This window comes from Rutidosis leptorrhynchoides, chromosome 2, assembly GCF_046630445.1.
Source record: "Rutidosis leptorrhynchoides isolate AG116_Rl617_1_P2 chromosome 2, CSIRO_AGI_Rlap_v1, whole genome shotgun sequence".
Taxonomy (NCBI): domain Eukaryota; kingdom Viridiplantae; phylum Streptophyta; class Magnoliopsida; order Asterales; family Asteraceae; genus Rutidosis; species Rutidosis leptorrhynchoides.
The window spans coordinates 661,418,076-661,437,907 of NC_092334.1; the positions used below are offsets into that span (position 1 = coordinate 661,418,076).

Consider the following 19,832-nt stretch of genomic DNA (forward strand, 5'->3'; position numbering starts at 1 on the left):
TTACTTTAATTTTATTGTAACATATTATCAATGGACTATTTAAATTATTGTTTTATCAAATGTTAATCAAATGAGGAGTATTGTTAGTTTTAAATCAGAACTCCGTTAAAAGTTAGCGATGCTTCATTTTTTGATTCACATTTCATTATGCTCCATTTTTTGATTCATATTTCATACTTGAATAATGATGTTTTTTTGGGGCAAAATTTGGCGATGAGTATTTACGTTGGTGAAATCATGTTTGCGTTTATACTAGCGGTTACGAGATTGGTTCTATTCGCGCTGTTAATCAAATATATACAAGTAAGTTTCATATACTTTCATATACTTTATGAGCTTATTTGATTTCGGTAATTAGTACAATGACAATGTTTCGTAATTTTATCAAATGTGAATTAAAAAAAGAAGTATCATTAATTTGTTAACAGAGTTATAATTCTAAAAGTAACGATATAACTCTTTTTGATTAATATTTGATAAAACAAGATTTTACATAGTTCAAATGAAATTAGATTACCTTTTATAGTAATATTGAAATAAAAATGTTACTTTTTAATGAAATTTGCCCAATTATAATTTATAATAATTTATTTATTACAATATTTAAATTTAATATTTATTGTTTATCGGAATATTATCTATAATTTTTATTAATTATATTATTTATTTATTATTTATTTATTCTAAATATACTAAAAGTGACGGAATGTTTGGTCGTCCCATCAGAAAAAAATGACACCAATTTTTTTTTTACAAAACACTCCTCCCAGTTCCAACAATGTTAAACATGCAGAATTTGCAAGGGCTAAAATTGTAAAATTAATATCCTTTTTAAAAAACTCCACCCACATTTTCAACTGGCCGTATCTTTTCGAACGCCATGAGTTAAATTCTTCCGACATCACCGTTTAACTCGAAAAAAAATTACGAACACAACGAAACTAATTTCGCGTAAAACTGCCACTTTTTAGAAAACGCTAAATATTTCGGGCTATTTTTCATACATATACACACACGCACAATAAACGAGCCAAACTAACTACATCACACCCATGGTTTCGTCTTCCTTTTTACGCGATTTTACTGGTTCTAAAAACGCGCATGCCATTAGGTACACTAGGTACTAACCACGTGGATTCAACCACACCCTCATCACCGCGTTTTTAGTTCCGTAAGTATATAACGCTACGTTAAATGTGAATACGCAGCTAGAAAAGTCCCGTCGCATCGCGCGGGCAGATCCGGATCTAGTTTATAACAAATTAACCCAAATCATATTCATATTTTGTTTGGTTACAAAATTCGGGCCTCTGTTCATTTCACCACTCTCTGACAACTAACAAAATCATCACATCCAAAACTCTTCTGCTACACCAACGTCAAATTCATACGCAAACGCAACCTTTAATTCAATCAATTTCACCCAACAACCACAAACAAACACACTTCTTTTTCTCTCTCGAAACCCTAATTTCGCCGTTTCAATGGAGAGATCTGATAGTAAGTGTTTTTAAGCACCTGTCCCAATACCGATTTATTATGTTTCTATTTATCGTCTTCGTTTGAATTATACAGTTCTAATTCGAGCTGTATCTGTTGATTTTGTTATCTAGGGTTTGGTTAAGAGTTTTAATTTTTCTGATTGATGTTTTTATTATTGGTGTACAGATGGCAAAGTGTTTGATGCTTCACAATATGTCTTTTTTGGTCAAGAAAGTAAGGAAAAAGTTGAGTTTGGGTGCTTAGAAGAAAATGGTGATAATAATAATTTTTCAAATGGAATTATTGATGATGAATATCATTTGTTTGATCGAGAAGAGGTAATGTTTATTGTTGATTACATTAGTTACTGATGATTTGTATGCTTGTTAGATTTAAGTTTTGATTCGTTTGTTAAAAATTATATAATTTGTAAAGAAATTGAATTAAAATTTAAGAGTAAGATTATGAAAAAGGTTCCAATACCCTAATCAAGTTGGCTGACTTGATTTGTGGCATTGTGCTGTAAATAGTACCTGAATTTGAATCAGATAGTTTATATTTATAAACTAAAGTAAAAGATTTGCAAATTGCATATTTGAATGTGGTAGTTTTATAACCTTTCAGTCTATTTTAGTTGTGAGACGAGGGTAATTGATATTAGATATTATGATATGATGCGGCGGATATTCAAATATGGTGTGTGTATTGCATTACAAGGATAAAGGATTATCTTCGTATACAGTATTTAGGATTATTCATATATGATATAGGTTAAAAAATGATACATACTACATCAAGGAAGTGAGTAACGTAAAGGTTAAAAATGATACATACTACATTAATGAAATGAATAACATATACCTGTGTCAGTCAAAAATGCAAATTTTATATGATGTATACAAACTTTAAACCATTAGAGAATTAAACAATAGGAACAAAGTTTTTTTTTTTTTTTTTTTTTTTTTGGTTGAAGACAAAAAAGCTTGGCACTTAATGATGGTTCGTTTCCTTATGATCATTTATGCCATATATTTTGATCTTAACCTGTTGCATGTATAGCTAATACGAAACTTGGTTTTTAATCATACGGGACATTAACAAGTGATTTTGATTTTGTATAACTTGATTTAGTTATATATGTTATGTATAGGTTATGTATCCTTCCTATCATATATGATTATATCACCAGTTTGCTTATCTCTTATTTTGGTTTTTAAATCTGAATGCTTGGGTTTGATTGCTGGTTATCTTGTTCTTCAATTACATTTTTAACTTCCATTTTCGTATACTATTTTCAGTTAAGTTTATTGATGCAAGTTTGTAAACTTATAATAATCAATTTTTTTTTCTTCTAAATCTCGTTTTTTTTTTACAGGAACCAGGTGTAGGCTCTCTTTCGGATTTAGATGATCTGTCGACTATATTCTCGAAGGTTGTGCTTTACATTCAGATTTTGAGTTATATATTATATACCCTACAAGTTCACATTCTTACTTTATCATCTGTTTAACTGTGTTTGTGATATAAGAACTTCGTATGTTTTGTAGTTAAACAGAACAGTCAGCGGACCTAGACATCCTGGAGTTATTGGTGATCGAGGGTCAGGTTCCATTTCAAGGGAAAGTGAGTACACTTTTAACCATTTTTTTCTCATCATTTCAATATAACCGTTTCATTTTTGCACTGCTACCAAGTACTATCATCTCTTTTATTATTACTATTATATATTTTTTTTTTATCAAGGTTCATGTTTCAATAGTTTTTGAATGGATTATTTGCAGGTTCGTCTGCATCTGATTGGGTACAGGATCGAGATCTACCCGATTGGATAGATCAACATATATCTGACACCGAAAGCAGCCACCTAAGCAGAAGATGGTCTTCTCAATCTCATATCACAGATTCTAAACCATTATACAGAGCATCATCATATCCTCATGAAAAACACCAATTCTTCACCGAACCTGTACTCGTACCGAGCTCTTCATTACCTTCATTTTCTCCAGGTGGCCACAATAATCTACCCTCGCCACGTCATCATTCTCATTTAAACCGCCCGTCTAGCCTTGGCAGTTCCCAGATACCCTTCCCGGAACCAAATATAGGCGGTGTACCTCACGGGTCCCATTATAATACAAACCGTTCCCACATGGTCCATCATGGCTTGACCCAATACTCTCAGGCTCAAAACCAATGGGCTAACCATAACCATCATGCTGAACTGTTGAATAATGCCATTCAACAAAAGTTGCTTCAAAACACACTTTTATCTCCACAATATATGTCACCACATTCTATGCGATACAGTCCTTTTGCACTCCAACCGTATCTATACGATACACTCCCGTCTCATCCGTTACAAAACAAATACGGTTTGCCCGATACAAGAGATAAACGGGTGAAACAAAAGAGTAAAAACAATGCACGTATTTCTCGTCAGGGGTCTGATAATGGCAACCAGAAGAGTGATAAATGTCGAATACAGTTTCGGTCCAAATACATGACATCTGAAGAGATTGAAAGCATTTTAAATATGCAACATGCTGCAACACATAGTAGCGATCCATATATCAATGATTATTATCATCAAGCTCGTCTTGCAAAAAAATCTTCCAAAAATAAGTTCTACCCGGCTCAACTTAAAGATTTGCAACAACGGTCCCGTAACAGTTCAGATTCTCAACCTCGTATTAACGTCGATTCTCATGGAAGAATCTCGTTCTCTCTTATTCGTAGGCCATCGACACTTTTTGAAGCTGATGTATCATCTGTTGATAAAAGTTCTGAACAAAAAGGATCTGAGAAACATTTGGAACAAGAACCGATGTTTGCAGCTAGAATCATGATTGAAGATGGACTCGGTGTTCTTCTAGATGTAGATGATATCGATCGCCTTTTACAGTCAACTCAGCCACAAGATTGTGGGTCCCAGGCGAGGCAGAGGAGGCAGATTCTTCTAGAAGGCCTGGCAGCAGCCCTTCAGCTTGTAGACCCGCTTGGTGCAAGCTCAAGCACCTCTTCCGGGTTGGCCCATAAAGATGATATCGTTTTCTTACGGGTCGTATCTCTTTCAAAGGGCCGAAAACTCGTGTCCAAATATCTTCAACTTCTTTCTCCAAGTAGTGAACTCGCAAGAATCGTATGCATGACTATTTTCCGTCACTTGCGATTTCTATTTGGCGGACTACCTAACGAACCCGAAGCATCCGAAACGGTTACATCACTAGCAAAAATTGTTAGAACGTGTATCGGTTCAATGGATCTAAATTCGTTAAGTGCTTGTCTTGCGGCTGTTGTGTGTTCTCCCGAGCAACCGCCGCTTCGTCCACTTGGCAGTCCAGCTGGTGACGGTGCGACAGTTATCTTAAAATCGGTTCTAGAAAGAGCTACTCAGTTGCTAACCATTGCTAATTCGGTTCCACAAAATACAACACTTTGGCAAGCTTCTTTCGATGCGTTTTTTGGGCTTTTAACCAAGTATTGTTTAAGTAAGTATGATAGTTTGGTGCAAACTATGTATGCACAGATTCAACCAAGTTCAGAGATTGTTTTTTCTGAAGTTGCAAAGGAGATTAGCAGAGAGATGCCGGTCGAACTTCTTCGTGCTAGTTTACCTCATACAGACGATAATCAGAAAAAGATGTTGGTTGATTTTTCTCAAAGGTCAATGCACGTGGGCGGATTCAGTGGTCATAAAAGCGGTGGTCATGTTGCTCCTGAATCGGTAAGAGGATAATTTAGACCTGCATTTACTCATGGTGGTTACATTACATCAATTGTTGATTAGTATACAAGTCTTGTCATTTGCTAAATCCGCTCATCTTTGCCTGTTGAAGGTGGTTTTTTGTGTACCTATGAAACTAAGATGAGTGACTGTGCACTTGTTTCCCATAGGGAGAAGGGGAATACATCATGAAGTGCTTTAAACTAGATTTTATTATTCTATTTTCATCGTTGATATTTGCATGTACAGTTTCTGCAAGTTCGTATGAATTTAGTTCGACTGCATTGATGCATTCCTTGTGTAGGATATATAGGGACTAAAGGTATGGGAACGGATTAAGGGTGGAACCGGACCAAACTAGTTCGGGTCGGTTATGTACTAAGTCCCAAATTGTAGAAGGAAGTCGGCCGAGAACAGGACCATATATTATCGATTTGGTATGGTATAGTTATTTTTTATGTTTTTTTTTTTGGGTTTGGTTCAGTTTGGTTTGGTTGGTCTGGACCGAAGACCGAAAATCCGTTAAACTGTGGACCAAGGACCGGACCGAAAAAGCTCGGGTCGGGATCAGTTCGGTCCGGTACGGTCTTAGAATTTATTCGGTTTTTTCTTCTTCGTATCATTCACACCCCTAGAACGGATGTTTGGTTTGAAGTATAGTAGAAATTGACTGAACCTGAAAATCCAATCTGATTATAATTTGATTCGGGTTTAAACAGTTTGGTTTATGATCTAAACCCCTGTACTAAAATATAAGGCTTTAATTCTAAAGTCTACATTGAAGATAAAAAGAATACGAGTATAAGGTTTTAATTTATTTTACAACGGTGATAATTTTATCATAAAAGCTCTTTAACAAGATACTAAAAAAGACAAGATGAAAACAAATTACAACAGTTTATATAACCAAGTGTTCCAACAATTGATACTACGATCACTTCACTATGTTTAATTCAAAGAAAAGAACAGGAACGTATAAAGTCGTACAAATTGCCTTTTTATAAGTTGAGATTGGAAAACAGAGCTGTTTCTAAACCTCCAAATGTCCATAATGTAGTTGTTAGAGTGACATACACCCTTCGACGCGCACGAAGTAGAAAACCACAACTTCCAAGTGTCCTGTGAATCGTCAACATCCATTTGGACATTTGTCCACATGCAAATCTTAGACTAGATGCTGCAATCTAAATCGCATTTGAAGAAAAGGTGATCTCTAGTGTTAATTTTGTTATTGCCATCTACACCATTCTTGAAAACCCTGTAAAAAAATTTGCAAAGTGCGAACAAAGATATGAACATAATATTAAATACCCGTAAGATGTTCAATGAACAACATCTAAGTAACTTTTATTACGAGATGGTGTGTTGTGTTATACACCTAACCATGAGTTGCACCATATTTATCAAAAAAGAGAAAAAATTCTTTAACATTACGAGTAATTTGAGGCGATCATCAAATATGGTAAACAGAACAAAAAACCAAGAGCAATATTTTGAGTTGTGATGGTTGAGTTCCTGTATAGCTTTGCTGACTTGGACAAACTAAGTGGGAAACAGTGAAGAATATGTACCATATCATGAGTTGTTGGTTGGTTAGTGAAGTTGATACCATTATCAAATAAATCTTTTTTTACGGTATTTGTAAGATTGGATGGAGTAAACTTGTGTTTGGATTTTTTGTAGTTTTGATTTCAATATTTTGAAATGGATTTTGATTGCATTACGGGATTGCTACAGAGCTAGATGAACTAGACATGAAGTTGAATGTGCCTCAATTGCTGTTAAAAAAAAAAAAAAAAAACTAGAGATGAAGTTGATGTGTTCTAATTGAGAAAATTGGAGATTTCATAAAGGAAAATTGCACGAACATTTTTACCTGCCCTTGCCTTTTTCTTTTAATTGGTTCTCACGGTTTCTCACTATATATATATATATATATATATATATATATATATATATATATATATATATATATATATATCAACGGGAAGATTTATTATAATTTATAGACACCCCTAACGAGAAGCTAGGGGGCAATGAACAACAAATTACAATGGCTTCATAAGCCACTTATTCCAACGTAAATTACATTTATTACGATTACAAATCCAATTAAAAGTAACAATACAAATAGAATAAAAAAATAGTTTCTTTCTTCATTGATCTTCTAGCGAATAAGGTATCGTTCCGGAACCTCCATAAGTGTCATAAAGTATCCGTAATAATACCATATAATCGATCCTTGCTCTTCGTAGTTAGTCAAAAGGAATCAAACCAATCTAAAACGTTGGACCATGAGTCGAGATGGGGGAATTCGAAATCCCCCAAAGTTCGAACTTCCCCCCATAAAGCACTTGAAACCGCACATAAAAATATAATGTGTTCGATGGACTCCATCTGGTTATCGCATACCACACATCTAATATCTTGAATTTCCAAACCTTTCTTTGATAAATTTAATCTTGTCGGGAGCCTATCGATAGATAACTTCCATATAAACACGTTTACTATCCTTGGTATTATCATCATCCATCTCGTCGAGGTTTCTGAACTCGGCAGAATATGTTCGTCGATATGAGCTCTTGTAACACACTTGAAACTGACCCTTGGTGCTAACGTGTTGTGTTGTGAATTATATAATTATCAAAAGTTCCGTTCCGTTATACCGAGGGTGTAACAAATAACACATGAGCAACCCGATTCCAAACCCAAACTCATCCCCAGAATCAGTTTAAACATTTATTCCAAAGCGATCTGATTCGACATCCAACATGTTGGATCGCAAGTCACAAGAGCAAAAACAGACTCAGGAACATCAAATGTGACTTCGGGATGTTTTTCAAATTGGACTCTCAACAAACTGTCCTCGGATTGAGCCGGGTTTCCTCTTGAGCAGAAAGTTATGGGCGGGTTATGCAACTGCAAGAGATGAACGCATGTATGGTTTAGTCCCCTGGGTGATCCTAAATTGCCGTTAAAAAAAAAGGAAGCAAGGAGATGTATCAGAGCTCGCGAATAAACGTACAATGATCAATGTGTTTTAAGTTTTTCACATATTCGATTTCTAGAGTACTTATCACCAGCCGACCGAGAAATGCTCAGGAACGCGAGAGATAACCTTAAACTGGATTATGTTTTGCATTTACACTACCGCCAACACGACCCTAGAATGACTACAATTCCGACTAGTTTAATTTGTATTGTTAGTTAATCTAATGTTTATTTAATTGTATTACTTTACTTTATAAAGTTATTAGTGCAGGGTTATTCTAAAATTGTTAATGTGTTGTATTTATGTTGTGATTATGAGAGGATCGCCTGGACGTTGGTAAACACAAATTTGAGAGAAAATAACTCTATTAGTCGCAAGAATAGATTAGACGAGTATTACAAAACTCAAATAAAAAAAACTCTCAAACTAATTTACTAGGAATTCTCACCACTATCTAGGGATGTATTCACTCTAGGTTATGATTACACTTAACTCACACACACTAACTAGGTTGTGATTACACATTGAATGATTTTACAACTGACTAACTCACTAGATATTCTCACCCTCTCTAGGGATGTATTCACTCTTGGTTAAGATTACATTTCACTGAATGAATGATATTTCAACTGAGGTTTGCACCTATATTTATAGAAAACTTTGAGGATGTGGAATGGTGTGAACGCAAAATGGTGGCTAGCCATTATTGTTTCCAACTTTGCTACTTTCTTATGAGGAGGTGGAATGGTGTGAACATAGAACAAGTGGCTAGCCGTCATTGTTATCAATTTTGCTTCTTCCATTTTGGTGTTCAAATTTGGCTACTTTGAATGTCTAGAAGATACTAGATTACGGATAGAATGGAGACATCTAGTGGCATCTAGAAGATACTAGATTACGGCTGGAAGTTATCAATTCTCCCCATCTAGTCGTATACAGGGAAAACACATCCCGGTTATGTCTCTGCATAACTTTAGTTTCTCTCGAGTCACCACCTTTGTCAACATATCCGCAAGATTCTCCTTTGTATGGATCTTCACTAGTCTCAACAGTTGTCGATCAATTACCTCACGTATTAAAAGATAGCGAATATCAATATGTTTGGTACGTGAATGGTACATGGAGTTCTTGCTCAAATCTAGAGCATTCCAACTGTCACAATGTACCTTGTACTCCTTTTGCTTGATTCCAAATTCTTGGAGATAACGCTTTAACCACAACATTTCTTTTTCAGCTTATGCGGCAACAATATATTTTGCTTCGATTGTGGATAATGCTACACACTTATGTAATCTTGACTGTCATGAAATAGCTCCCCGTTCAAAAGTGTAAATGAATCCTGAAGTAGATTTCCTACTATCAAGATCTCCAGCCATATCCGCATCTTTATAGGCTTCCAAGATTGGATCAACTTTCCCGTAACAAAGACATATCTTTGTTGTACCTTTAAGATATTTGAGAATCCATTTTACCACCTTCCAATGCTCTTTCCCGGTGTTAGAGAGAAAACGGATCACTGTTCCCACAGCGTGAGCAATATAAGGCCTAGTACACACCATCGCATACATCAAACTTCTTATACCACTGTCATCCTTTTTCAGCTTGAACACCCATTCGGTTTTCAGTGCCTTCTTCCCGCGTGGAAGTTCTACAATCTTATAAGTTTGATTATTCTGTAGTTAATCCATCTCATCATGCATTGCGAGCAACCATTTTTCTTTATCCTTATGAGTTACTGCTTCATGAAAACTCTCTGGTTCTCCTTCTCCAGTAAGTAGAAGGTATTCGGATCGAGGATATCTACTCGATGGAATCCGGATTCATTCAGATCTACGAACTTCTGGAATATTCTGAGGAGATCCACCATCATCTTGGCCTTGTGATGGTTCTGAAACGTCTGGCAGACGAGGTTGTGGCTCCCCTGATCAGCACCGTCATTTTCTCATTATCTTCTACTTCTGGTATTTCTTCTTGCACTGAAAATTCATTTCTCATGAATGATTCCGTTGTTGGCTCTAGTACCTGAGCAGCAACATTTGTCTTCTGATATATTGTGGGCTTTTCAATATCTTCTATTGTCTAGCTTTCACGGAACACCACGGAACACCATGTCCCTACTTCTGATCACCTTTTTCTCCTTGGATCCCATAATCTGTATCCAAATTCTTCATCTCCATAGCCTATGAATATGCATGGAGTAGTCTTTACATCCAGCTTCTGTCTGAGCTCCTTAGGATACATGTGCGTACACCAAACATCCAAATACTCTTAAGTGAGAGTATGATGGATTCTTTTCAGACCAAAGTTTCTCCGAAACTTCAAAATTCAGTGGTACTGATGGAGATCGGTTGATCAAATAACATGCGGCTCTGACTGCTTCTCCCCAGAATGGCTTTGGCAGCTTAGCCATACTGAGCATGCTCCGAACACGTTCCATGATTATTAGGTTCATTCTTTCTGCTATACCATTGTGTTGAGGGGTACGTGGAACTGTCTTCTCATGTCAGATGCCATATGATCTGCAATAGTAATCGAATTGCCTGGAAGAGTATTCACCGCCATTATCGGATCGAAGATACTTTAACTTCTTTCTTGTCTCACATTCTACCATGACATGGAACTGTTTGAAGTAATCTAAAACCTGGTCCTTCGTCCGCAAGAAATATACCCACACCTTTCGAGAAGCATCATCGATAAACGTTAGAAAGTATCGGTTGCCACTAATTGATTTAACCTCCAAGGGACCGCAAACATCAGAGTGCACAAGACTGAGTAACTCTGATCTTCTTGGTGAAGAGGAATTAAAGGAGACTCTATACTGCTTACCAAACAGACAATGATTGCAAGGATCTAGTACAATGTCCTTATCTACATTTATAAGCTCCTTCTTTATCAGGGTAGACAACCCTTTCTCACTCATGTGACCAAGTCTCTGAGTGCCATAAATTTTGTGAAGCCTCCTTTTTCACAACATTAAGGATGTCTGTGCAGTTCTTCACATGAGTTTTGTATAGTGTGCCACAAATGTGTCCTCGAGCGACTATCATAGCGCCTCTTGACAATTTTCATGTGCCTTTACTGAAATGACTATCATAGCCTAGTTTGTCTAGAGCTACTCCAGAAAGTAGATTCAGCCGAAGATCTGGCATATGGCGGACATCCTTCAGAGTGATTGTGCTCCCGGAACTTGTATTTATCTTGACATCACCAATTTCGACAATCTAAGCGGAACTGGAATTTCCTTTACAGCTCTCACCAGCTTTGTGTATTGTGAAGTATTCCTTGTATGGAGTCACGTGGTAGGAAGCGGCAGTATCTACCACCCATTCCGTGTCTTCTCATGAGACGTGAAGGCATGTCTCATTATGGGTTGAACAATAAGCTACATCACCAGAGATAGTCACTAATGTTTCTCCACCCTTGTTCTTCGGTTGTGAACTGCTCTGATCTTGTTCCTCTTTCAATATGTAGAAGTTCTTCTTCATATGTACCTCTAATCCACAATGATAGTATTTATATATTGGTTTTCTGCTATCAGCAGACCTGCCCCTACTCTTGCTACTGCCTCTCCATTTGTTTTTGCTACTCATTCGTTGTCTCCCCCGATTCTCTGTGACAAAGGCATGGGTCTGATCTGTGTTCATGTCCTTTCTCCTTGCCTCTTCCCTGAATAGGGCATCCTTGACCATTGACATGGTAATTTTGCCATTCGGGGCTGAGTTGCTAAGTATTACGACCAGCGTCTCCCAACTATCAAGAAGAGAACTAAGTAGCAGTAGCGCCTGAACTTCATCGCCAAGAGGCATCTCTACAGACGATAACTGGTTGACCAAGCTCTAGAACCCACTGGTATGCTCGGCAACTGAAGTTCCATTTTTAAGCCTGACAAAACGCCTCATTAACAGAGCTTTATTCCGAGCAGTCTTGGTCTGATACATGTCCGCCAACTTTTTCCAGAGGACATATGCGCCTGTCTCTTGTGCAACATGGTGGAAGACACTATGATCAATCCATTGACGGATCTGACCAATAGTTTTTCGTTTTAACTTCTTTCACTCTTTCTCTTTGACGGAATCAGGATTTATACCCTTTAATTCAATAGGGTCAAACAAATCCTTACAGCTGTGGAGATCTTCCATCTGAGATTTCCACAACGTGTAGTTGGTGGCAGTGAGCATAATCATGGATCTGGAAGATAATCCTGACTCTTCCGTGGACATTATCACCTTACAAATAATTTTTCAACACAAACGGGGTTGAAAACTTCAGAAAACTCAAAAACTCGACCAACGCCTCTAACCTGGCTCTGATACCACTTGCTGTGATTATGAGAGCATTGCCTGGACGTTGGTAGACACAAATTTGAGAGAAAATAAATCTACTACTCACAAGAATAGATTACACGAGTATTACAAAACTCAAATAAAGAAACTCTCAAACTAACTCATTAAGAATTCTCACCACTATCTAAGGATGTATTTACTCTAGATTAAGATTGCACTTAACTCACACACACTAACTAGGTTGTGATTACACATTTCTGAATGATTTTACAACTGACTAACTCACTAGAAATTCTCACCACTCTCTAGGGATGTATTCACTCTTGGTTAGAATTACATTTCATTGAATGAATGATATTTCAACTGAGGTTTGCACCTATATTTATAGAAAACTTTGAGGAGGTGGAATTGTGTAAACGCAAAATGGTGGCTAGCCGTTATTGTTTCCAACTTTGCTACTTCCTTATGAGGAGGTGGAATGGTGTGAACGTAGAACAAGTGGCTAGCCGTCATTGTTATCAATTTTGCTTCTTCCATTTTAGTGTTCAAAGTTGGCTACTTTAAATGTCCAGAAGATACTAGATTACGGATAGAATGGAGACATCTAGCGGCATCTAGAAGATACTAGATTACGGCTGGAAGTTATCAATTTATATTACTTATTATTTGATTAATATAGTTTTATTTTTTATGTTAATAAATATCCTCTAAGTTTAGTTCTTCGATCTATGGCAGCGTTCAAATTTTCTTTAAGTTTTTTTGACAATATGCTAATGAAGAGGCGGAGCTCAGAATTTATTGAGTCATTAATTTGATTAATTACAACTAATAAGAAACATACAAAAGTTCTTAGATATTGATAAACTATGTTACTATGATTAACGATATACATAAAAAAAAAAGGTAACCTAGATTGTTTCATAGTATATGAGCAGTCGTAAGGAAGATCATTTATATTTTATTTTTGGTATTGAAGTTGTAGAGCTAAATCTTCCAAAATTGCTTTTCAAAGATAAATAATGAGAAATTTACAGTTAATTATTTTGAATGAATCTTATTACTCCGTATAAGCTTGGATAACTTTTTATATGCATGAATATAATATATAATGACTATGAAATTTTATTGACGAAAGAAACCTTAAATCAAATAAAATCCTACATCAACTAAAACGATTCATGTGCTGGTAACTCTGAAAACATGTTGTTGGAGTGTTGGAATGCTGATGGGCTGTTACAAACAAGTTGCTGGGCTATTTTATAAATTCCAAATGGGCTTCAAAGACACAAGCTGCATGGCTCATGATGGTGTCACTAATATAAAATGGACACTTGGACCTCGAGGCTGTGAAATAGTGGGCCTTTGAATGGATCATAAGCCCACCATTCATAATATGTAGCTCCGCTTATGTTTAATGTAGCGTTGATGTAGCAACTCTTTAATTTACTGTCATGACTAGCCTAAGTGGTTTTAGCGAAATTTTACCTTTTTAGGTGTGCAAGAAATGGTTCGGAGCGTAAGAATCCAAAAATAGGATTGTAAATAAGCCGGTCCGAAATAGCTATTCATAGGGCAACTCATTTTCCGATTCTTAGTTTTATATATTTTAATTATATTTTACTCAAAAATCTAAATTCGTTTAAAATTGGCATGAACCAACATAAACTAATTCTATTCTATGAAATTAAAAACATATAATATAAACATCCAAATAGATGTTTAGTTTTTATTTTGTTGTGTTACATTACACTAAGTTGTTTTGTATATGAAAAAGTCCCTATTGTATCAATGAAGGGCATGTTTACCTTCTTCTTAATGGTATGTTTCTATACAACTCTTAATCTAAAAAATTATGTTTGCTGGAGATATAGAACAAAGACTCATTCTCAAACAAAGCTATATAGAAACAGTCAAACAACACTTAATACCAAATAAAGAGAGCAATGGATCATTTTGAGATAAGGCTTCAATATTTTTTGTTGGACAGCCTATCAAGAATAAACAGCTAGTTGCTGTGATCTGAATATTCAAAGATATTCAAGAACATGCATATTATTTTCATCTCATTTTACGTAATCATTTTTAACTCCCTCTTGAATCATTGTCTTGATATAAAATTAGTATCTATTACTACCTAAAAAGTGACACCCTGTGTCATAAATTAGCCCTAATAAATTCTATCTTATTTAATCATTTACAACAAAAGAAAGAAAAAAAAACATTTTTCCTTATTTCCTACTTAATTTTATAAAGGTAATAATTATAAAAATAAAAGAATTAGAAAATTCATTAATAATAATATCTACGTTTTAATCCTTTTATTTTCCATGTATTAAATTGATTAATTTCAATCCTTTCATTATTCTTATAATAAATAAATAAGTTTTAACCTTTTCATTTTCCTTATATTAAATAAGTTATTATAATGTTGCCTATAAATACTCATTATTCATTTTCACAATACACATTTTTCATTTCACCACATACATTGCAAATACTAATTAATAATTGATAGAGTTTTATATATGTTAGTTCTTAATCATCATCATCATCAATTTAGTAAGATTATTTCCTCATGTAATGTTGTATATTTATCTATCACACGAACGTTAGACTTATGCTACGGTATGACTTTATTAACAAGTTATTGGTGTACATGAGTATTTTTCTATTATCATGTGAAATTTATCCGTTTTGATAGTTGTTTAGAGTTCATATATATATATATATATATATATATATATATATATATATATATATATATATATATATATATATATATATATATATACTCTTACGTCGATTATAGATCTTCGTCAATAATGTATTTGTTGTGTTTTTAATTATTTATTATTATTATTATTATTATTATTATTATTATTATTATTATTATTTAGGTTTCTTTTATTGTTAATATGTAGTGATGTCAACATCTTACTCGGACAAGTTTCAGATATTACAACATTAAGGGACAAAGCATTGTGGAGTATTTCCTATTGCGAATATGTACATATATTAGAGAACACAAATTGTTTCATTTTTGTATTAGATTGTAAGTATGATTTATTTAATTTAGCTTTTCTCTTGATGTTCAATATTTCCTTTTAATGTTGTATTATTAAATATTTTCTTTAGCAATTATTTGCATCATATAGTTCTTTGATAATGGATAAAGAAATTATGCCTTCTTTTTGTATCATATTTGTTATGGATGTAGGTTACAAATATTAAAGAATGCAATTTTTTTACTATTCTATTGAATTGTATGTACGTTTTGTTTGATTTAACTTTTTTTTTATTCTTAATATTTTTAATGTTTTATTATTAAACGTAATCTTTTAGCAATCATTTACATTATAGTAAAATGATTATTAATGTAATTAATGATGGTAAAAAAAATTGATTCTTGAATAACAAAGATAATTTAACATGTATTGAATAAGTCAACCATATTATACGTTATGTTTGATCGAGTAGCTATTACGGAGTAGTCTAATTAGCATATAATTGTTACTTTTACTACATCAAGTTTAATATTAACCAGCTTATTATTAAGTATTAAGTGAATACTTACTACGTATCAAATATTTGAGTTTTCATGTAACTATAATTACTTAATTATTACTCATAATAGACGTGTTTAAGAAAATAAAAATATAAAGATGGTAAAAATAGTTGATTAATTAATCAGGATAAGACAATTTAGAACTAAAAAATTAATAATAAAATGTTGCGTATAAAGTCTTTCAGTTTGATTATTGATATTAAGTTATTATCATACATTTGATCCTAAATATTTTTAATCATAACTAAAATTGATGCATGTTATGCATAATAACAATAGTTTTAAACTTTTCATTTTCCCTAAACATTCATAATAACTTTATGTTATGTCATAAATAATAACAATAGTTTTAACCTTTTCACTTACCTTATATATAGTACCTAATTAAATTGATAGTCATTGTTGTCTTCAAATACTATTTTTCATTTTTCACCGCACTACACTTTTCAAATGAAATAATGACAGTTTTCAAATGAACGACACAAATTGATTTACGTATATTTATATTCAAATATTCCAGATTCGTATTGTTAACCGTCGACATTAACCGCTTCACGTACCAACATTACAAGTGCGATGCAACAACGCTTACCATATTCGTGCAACGCACGGGCAATGCACCTAGTATATTAATATTAGTAAAGTAGTGAGCAATAGGAACTTGAAACGCATTAATTATTAATTAATAAATTAGCTATCTATCTATAACTTCTCTTAAATCTCTATAATGATGATCTCTTTATGATGATGCAAGTATTTCACAATTTAAGCCTAATTTTTTTTCATAAATTATGTTTGAATTTGCATACACTTCCGCAAATTAGTTAGAATTGATAAATATATATATACTAGATTTATGAGCCCGTGCGTTGCACGGGGAATCATCCGCAAACATTATTGGTTTTTAAACCTATATATGAAATAACGTTATTATTGAGATTGAATAGCTGTAGTATACAATTTTAATTATAAAACCCTTAAGTATTAATAACATTTGTACCGAAAGTAAATGTATTGAAACGATAAGTATTGCAAAAGATCATATACTGTTAAATATTGTATATGTATTATAAGAACAATACATGAGCTTTTAAAAATAAAGCGAACTATAAATTTGGTGAATATATAGGTAAACGACTGACGTTGGTGAATATTAACCTTATATACAAAGTGTAGGAAAAATATACATACGAAACTAAAAATTACAAGTAACATACAAACATGCTATGTATAAACGTAATCATAAATAGAAAACATGAATATATATATGCAATATTTAAGGATAAACATAAGCGTAAAACGATCAAACCGAATAGAAGGGTTGAACCGGGCTTGTGTTTGACACAATTCCCTTAAACAGATTCGACGTCTGTTCCCAGGGTACACCGGTTCGAAGCAGCGTGTACTGCCGGACGAGAGCACTTGCCTAAAAAAGTGACCGGAAGCGGGGTGACCGAAGTTGTAGAAGAAGCAGCTGGAAAAAAGAATGTAAAAGGGTTATAATTTTTGTTTGTGTGTTAGTTGATGTCCATTTTCTCAATACCAAACTTTGGTATTTATCGTGCAAACATGATCTCAAAAGGTAAGAAAAGATTTATAAAATCACACAAAGTATATTTACAAAATCCTTGATTGATAAATCAAATCTTTTAGGATTTGAAAAAGATTTACAAAATCTCATAAAATTATTTACAAAATCCTTGATTGATAAATCAAATATTTTAGGATTTGAAAAGGATTTACAAAATCTCATAAGAATATTTACAAATCCTTGGTTGATAAATCTTTTAATTTCTTACTTTGCACTTAAACTAACAACTTTGAGACGCGATATCTCATTCACCATTAACCCGTTTTGGACACGCTTTAGTTCATTTTAAAGCTCTCATTAGTGGTTACAAAAACCTACTAAATAGTCGTTAATATATATCACTTTTTTATATATTAATTTGTGTCCAAAAATTGGTGGAACACACTTTTTCAACCAAATTTTTCAACAATCCCCCACATGAATGGAGATCGCTTCTTAGTAACAACTATCTTCCGATTAAATTTTAGCGGTTGAATCTTGCATAAAATAAGTAGGTGTTACCCTTTGAACTTTCGCTTGTGAAAACGCACTTAGCCTACTGGCTCTGAGTAGACGGCGATGTCTTTGAACTCGTCTGCCATTTATGTAGGCGACAATACGCTTCACACAAGACTCTCCCTGACAATCTCAAGTCCTCATAGTTATGTTCGTTATGGTCATGAACATTAGCCTGGTTCTGCGAGAGCTTATCAAGTATTGTGCCCCAACAATACCCTTCGAAGTGACCCCACTTCTCTCTCACATAGGTGATTCACCACCGAATGGCTACTGATTAACCACGTATGGTTATTTCAGTTGAATCATTAAAAGCCATGGGCTTATCCTCTTACATGTCACTTTTAGGAATGAACTAGGAAGTCTACTCATAATTAGTAAACTCCCTTTAAAAGGTGTAGGGGTTGCTAGTTTAGTAATTAACTCCTCCACAGTGACTTCGCCAGTTCATACAAGTAGGTTTTCCTATTGAACTCAGATCTTGGGATCTCCGGTCAACTGAGTTAGGTTTTCCTTCATATAAACTTAGCCTTTCAGGAGCTTCAGTCCCATTCCCACGCACGACTTATACACTAACTCTCTGCTTAAGCTTTTTGTCAGCGGATCCGCAATATTATCCTTTGACTTCACATAGTCAAAAGTGATAATTCCTGTAGAGATTAGTTTTCGTACTGTATTATATCTACGTCGTATATGTCTATTCTTACCATTATACATTGTGCTATGAGCTCTATCAATCACCGATTGGCTATCACAATGTATACTTATGGCCGACACCGGTTTAGGCCATCTTGGTATATCTTCAACGAATTGACGTAGCCATTCTGCCTCTTCACCAGCTTTGTCTAAAGCGATGAATTCCGATTCCATCGTGGATCTAGCAATAACTGTTTGTATAGACGATTTCCACGATATAGTAGCACTTCCAAGTGTGAATACGTACCCACTTGTTGCTCTGGAATCATTTGTATCAGATATCCAGTTTGCATCACAGTGACCTTCAATCACTGCCGGATATCTGTTATAATGCAGCCCGTACTCTCGAGTATATCTTAAGTATCGAAGTAACTTAGTAATACAATTCCAGTGAAACATCCCTGGATTACTCGTGTATCTACTTAGCTTACTTACAGCATATGCTAAGTCTGGTCGAGTACAACTCATTAGATACATTAAGCTGCCAATAATTCTTGAGTACTCTAACTGGTTAACAGGTTCTCCTCTGTTCTTAACTAGATGTTGACTTGGGTCAATGGGAGTTCTAGCTATATTAGAGTCATTAGCATTGAACTTCTCAAGAATTTTATCCACATAATGGGTTTGACTTAGAATAAGTCCACTTTCGGTTCGTGTGATTTTTACTCCCAATATCACATCCTCAAAACCCATGTCTTCATGTCAAACTTCGATTTCAACATGTCTTTTGTAGATTTGATCATCTTCTCATTACTACCAGCAATGAGCATATCATCTACATATAGACAAAGGATAACATATCTACTTGGTGTGTCTTTCACATACACACACTTGTCACATTCATTGATCTTAAATCCTAAATCAAGCATGATATTATCAAACTTCTGGTGCCATTGTTTAGGAGCTTGTTTTAATCCATATAAAGATTTAACAAGTTTACACACTTTCCTTTCTTGTCCATGCACTAGAAATCCCTCAGGTTATTCCATGTAAATCTCTTCTTC

General features: G+C 34.3%; 2 protein-coding genes across 2 annotated transcripts; one reads left to right on the plus strand and one right to left on the minus strand.

Annotated features, from left to right (window-relative positions):
* The first annotated feature begins 1,339 nt into the window (after nucleotides 1-1,339).
* Nucleotides 1,340-5,664, plus strand: LOC139893858 (protein PAT1 homolog 1-like). Its single transcript, XM_071877045.1, has 5 exons — nucleotides 1,340-1,500; nucleotides 1,669-1,820; nucleotides 2,858-2,914; nucleotides 3,030-3,105; nucleotides 3,264-5,664. Exons 1-5 carry the CDS (start codon nucleotides 1,485-1,487, stop codon nucleotides 5,216-5,218), a joined length of 2,256 nt encoding a protein of 751 aa, XP_071733146.1. The 5' UTR covers nucleotides 1,340-1,484; the 3' UTR covers nucleotides 5,219-5,664.
* Nucleotides 5,665-12,250: 6,586 nt separating this feature from the next.
* Nucleotides 12,251-19,521, minus strand: LOC139890208 (secreted RxLR effector protein 161-like). The gene is made up of 2 exons (XM_071873104.1): nucleotides 19,021-19,521; nucleotides 12,251-12,424 (listed from the first exon to the last, which is right to left on the minus strand). Exons 1-2 carry the CDS (start codon nucleotides 19,519-19,521, stop codon nucleotides 12,251-12,253), a joined length of 675 nt encoding a protein of 224 aa, XP_071729205.1.
* Between the last annotated feature and the right edge of the window lie 311 nt (nucleotides 19,522-19,832).